Genomic DNA, 5000 nt, shown 5'->3' with positions numbered 1-5000 from the left:
GAGGAGATGGTCGAGACCCTGACGGAGAGAAACTTAGACCTGGAAGAGAAAGTGCGAGAGCTGAGAGAGACCGTCAGTGACCTGGTGTGTTACTCCACTATCATTTAGATTACGGTTTTATAATATTTTGAATCACTTTTTTAATATTTTTATATTAACCATTATATTATCTATTTCTAAACTCTTTTAGTCTGTGCTGTTATCTATTGATGTGTAAACAAAACTAAACCTTTGTAGCGTCTGCCATCCAATAAGAAATTTAATCGTTAAATCATCAAGCAGTACATGTTGTCAAGTTCAACTAAATGAAAATGAGAAATGTTGCCTTGGTAACTCGGTTTTATTTGATTTCAAGTAGCAATAAAATATTGTTCAAGCTAAAAATGTTTTGTTTTGTTTCAGTTGTAGTTAACGATAATAGACCATCTATACAAGCACACGCACGTATTTTAAAGGGCATATTGCAGCTTAGAGTACCCAGTGAGCCAATGTATAGAAAAATAATGTAGGAACTAGATTTAAATAAAAGCATATACTTATAAAACGCTATTTAGGCTTCTGGAGTCGTTTTTGTGAGAATATTTTACTTCCGTATTTGCAAACCGGAAGTGACGTAACGGCAGGGAGAGCGGTCAAAGTAAACAATAGGAGCGCAGTGGATCGCAGTGACCGCTCGGACGCTGAGGAAATTGTAGCCTAAACGTTCACTCGTATGCCGGACCTCAGCCATATAATCATGAGCCTGATGTGAAGCGGAGAGAGCAGGACAGGCCAGGGTTAGACAGAACTACAGTCAGAGACACATTGAGGTGTGGTGTGAGGAGAACAGGGCAGGGGTCTCGAGCTTATAGATGCGTTCACGGTAGCCAACGATATGTATATGGAATTATGAACAGAATTATGTTGGGCAACGTGAAATAAATATTGATTGTAAACATAATTTATATCGTGCAGCAAACGTGTTTATCTATAGCCATTTTCATTCTCTGTGTTTTGATAAGCGAGATGATAAAATGTTTGCCCGTGTGGTCCAGGCTCACGTGTGTCTGTACTCAATATGAATAGCTTGATCCTCTGTGGTTCGGCAGGAGTCGATCAACGAGATGAACGACGAGCTGCAGGAGAACTCGCGCGAGACGGAGCTGGAGCTGCGGGAGCAACTGGACCTGGCCGGAGCTCGCGTGCGGGAGGCGCAGAAGAGGGTGGAGGCGTGCCAGGAGACGGTGGCGGACTATCAGCACACCATCAGCAAATACCGGGAGCTCACCACACACCTGCAGGTGCTGTGCGACACTAACATCCAGCGCACTACACCATACATACTATACACTAACATCCAGCGCACTACACCATACATACTATACACTAACATCCAGCGCACTACACCATACATACTATACACTAACATCCAGCACACTACACCATACATACTATACACTATCATCCAGCACACTACACCATACATACTATACACTAACATCCAGCACACTACACCATACATACTATACACTAACATCCAGCGCACTACACCATACATACTATACACTAACATCCAGCGCACTACACCATACATACTATACACTATCATCCAGCACACTACACCGTTCATACTATACACTAACATCCAGCACACTACACCATACATGCTATACACTAACATCCAGCACACTACACCATACATACTATACACTAACATCCAGCACACTACACCATACATACTATACACTAACATCCAGCACACTACACCATTCATACTATACACTAACATCCAGCACACTACACCATACATACTATACACTAACATCCAGCACACTACACCATACATACTATACACTAACATCCAGCACACTACACCATACATCTATACACTAACATCCAGCACACTACACCATACATACTATACACTAACATCCAGCACACTACACCGTACATACTATACACTAACATCCAGCACACTACACCATACATACTATACACTATCATCCAGCACACTACACCATACATACTATACACTATCATCCAGCACACTACACCATACATACTATACACTAACATCCAGCACACTACACCATACATACTATACACTAACATCCAGCGCACTACACCATACATACTATACACTAACATCCAGCACACTACACCATACATACTATACACTAACATCCAGCACACTACACCATACATACTATACACTAACATCCAGCACACTACACCGTTCATACTATACACTAACATCCAGCACACTACACCGTTCATACTATACACTAACATCCAGCACACTACACCATACATACTATACACTAACATCCAGCACACTACACCGTTCATACTATACACTATCATCCAGCACACTACACCATACAGACTATACACTAACATCCAGCACACTACACCATACAGACTATACACTATCATCCAGCACACTACACCATACATACTATACACTAACATCCAGCACACTACACCATACATACTATACACTAACATCCAGCACACTACACCATACAGACTATACACTATCATCCAGCACACTACACCATACATACTATACACTATCATCCAGCACACTACACCATACATACTATACACTAACATCCAGCACACTACACCATACAGACTATACACTAACATCCAGCACACTACACCATACAGACTATACACTATCATCCAGCACACTACACCATACAGACTATACACTATCATCCAGCACACTACACCATACAGACTATACACTATCATCCAGCACACTACACCATACAGACTATACACTATCATCCAGCACACTACACCATACATACTATACACTAACATCCAGCACACTACACCATACAGACTATACACTAACATCCAGCACACTACACCATACAGACTATACACTATCATCCAGCACACTACACCGTTCATACTATACACTATCATCCAGCACACTACACCATACATACTATACACTAACATCCAGCACACTACACCATACAGACTATACACTATCATCCAGCACACTACACCGTTCATACTATACACTAACATCCAGCACACTACACCATACATACTATACACTAACATCCAGCACACTACACCATACATACTATACACTAACATCCAGCACACTACACCATACAGACTATACACTATCATCCAGCACACTACACCATACATACTATACACTAACATCCAGCACACTACACCATACAGACTATACACTAACATCCAGCACACTACACCGTTCATACTATACACTAACATCCAGCACACTACACCATACATACTATACACTAACATCCAGCACACTACACCATACATACTATACACTAACATCCAGCACACTACACCATACATCTATACACTAACATCCAGCACACTACACCATACATACTATACACTATCATCAGCCGGTGCTTACACTCAAATATGATGCATTCTGGATCAGTGCTTGTGTATGCTGACCATTCCCTCCGTGTCATATTTGTGTGTTTTTGTTCACATTTCTCGTCCTGATTTTCCTAGTGTGCCTCTTCTTTAGTCAAACTTTGTCATCCCTCATTCTTCCATGACTCCACATGTGACCATCTTTTCTCCTGTGTGTGAACAGGAAGTGAACCGAGAGCTGACCAATCAGCAGAGCAGCTCAGCCGAGCCCCAGCAGCCGGCGGCAGAACTCTTCGACTTCAAGATCAAGTTTGCAGAGACCAAAGCTTATGCCAAGGTGTGTGTGTGTGTGTGTGTGTGTGTGTGACCGCATCACTGATTAGTCCTCCCTCTTTTTTTGACAGGCATCAGTCTTTTTTTTTTTCACCTAATAAATGAAGTTGTGTTTTATTGTTTAATTTGATGAAGTTAGGGCAAAGTATTTCAATAGAATGACTAAATTACATCTAGTCTTAGTCACGGAAGAAAAGATGACTTCGTTAACGTGTGTGTGTGTGTGTGTGTGTGTGTAGGCCATCGAGATGGAGCTGCGTAAGATGGAGGTGAACCAAGCGAACCGTCAGGTGTCTCTGCTGACGTCGTTCATGCCGGAGTCGTTCCTGAGGCACGGAGGAGACCACGACTGCATTCTGGTGTTGCTCCTGATTCCCCGACTCGTCTGCAAGGTGCCGACTCACACACCGCCTCCACGCTCATGACCCGTGGCGTCACTGCTGCTCACAGGGACATATACGCCATCTTCACGTGCCGGTCACAGATGACAGAATAACACACTATATTTTAGTTCGATAATGTTTTTAATGGGATAACTACATTATATTTACGCTGTATTTATAACCCATTTATTCAGTTTTTGAGCAAAAACCTGAAAATGACATTTCCAGCTTAAACTGGTAAATCTTGGACGCTTTAGAGCGACGGACTGAAGTTTGATCTCTTTTCAGAGACGATACTTGGCAGATTATTGCTGAAGAGAAAAGTTTAAAAAAGTATTATGAAAAATGCACAAAAATACGATAAAAAATTTTTTTATATGAAATATATATTTTCAAATTCACGTTTTACTCAAGTCAAGTCAATCAAAGCCATAAATCTAAACAAGTTGTGTCTAAATGTGATATGTCAGTAAATGATACCGAACGCTTCCACTAGAGGAAACTCTCATTCATTTACAATGTGTCATTTCTGACCGCGAGCAGCACACGTGTGACTATTATTTACAGGATAATTTAACCTGTTCAGATCATGTCCATGATTTTATTGTGTTCACACAGCAAGTGCCAAAACATTTGCCAAGTTTCGTACCGTTCCGATGAAGTAAAACATAAAAATGAAAATAAAGTAAAAAGTTTCGGACTAAATTGAGTGGAGAGCAGCGGAGGGTCAGGAGTACAGCGCTGCTCTAATACACTGATACTCCTGCGCTGTCCGTCTCTCCTGTGAAGCAGTGATGGCCGATGTGAGCGCATGTCCTGATATAACATGTCTGTCTGTGCTGAGGTTGTGTGTGTTGATGTGGGGACCTGTGTGGCAGGCGGAGCTGATCAGCAAGCAGGCGCAGGAGAAGTTCGACC

The 5000-nt window shown here is 41.8% G+C and overlaps 2 protein-coding genes across 6 annotated transcripts in view; both read left to right on the top strand.

Annotated features, from left to right (window-relative positions):
* LOC306993517 (putative C-type lectin domain family 20 member A) overlaps positions 1-5000 on the top strand; it is a 431197-nt gene that overhangs the window by 341634 nt on the left and 84563 nt on the right. The gene's annotated exons all lie outside the window — the stretch shown is intronic.
* The window catches only part of dctn1a (dynactin 1a), a 34052-nt gene that overhangs the window by 19376 nt on the left and 9676 nt on the right, over positions 1-5000 (top strand). For all 4 annotated transcript variants that reach the window (XM_079603245.1, XM_079603244.1, XM_079603243.1 and 1 more), the window contains 5 exons: positions 1-84; positions 1089-1280; positions 3590-3703; positions 3939-4091; positions 4961-5000. The exon at positions 1-84 is cut by the window's left edge and continues 21 nt beyond it; the exon at positions 4961-5000 is cut by the window's right edge and continues 118 nt beyond it. In XM_079603245.1, the coding sequence (XP_079459371.1) occupies positions 1-84; positions 1089-1280; positions 3590-3703; positions 3939-4091; positions 4961-5000 (583 nt within the window). The remainder of the gene's footprint in view (positions 85-1088; positions 1281-3589; positions 3704-3938; positions 4092-4960) is intronic.

Source organism: Phoxinus phoxinus (assembly GCF_949152265.1).
Source record: "Phoxinus phoxinus genome assembly, chromosome: 2".
NCBI lineage: Eukaryota > Metazoa > Chordata > Actinopteri > Cypriniformes > Leuciscidae > Phoxinus > Phoxinus phoxinus.
Note: the sequence above shows the minus strand (reverse complement) of the source record. Positions and strands in the feature narration are given on the sequence as shown.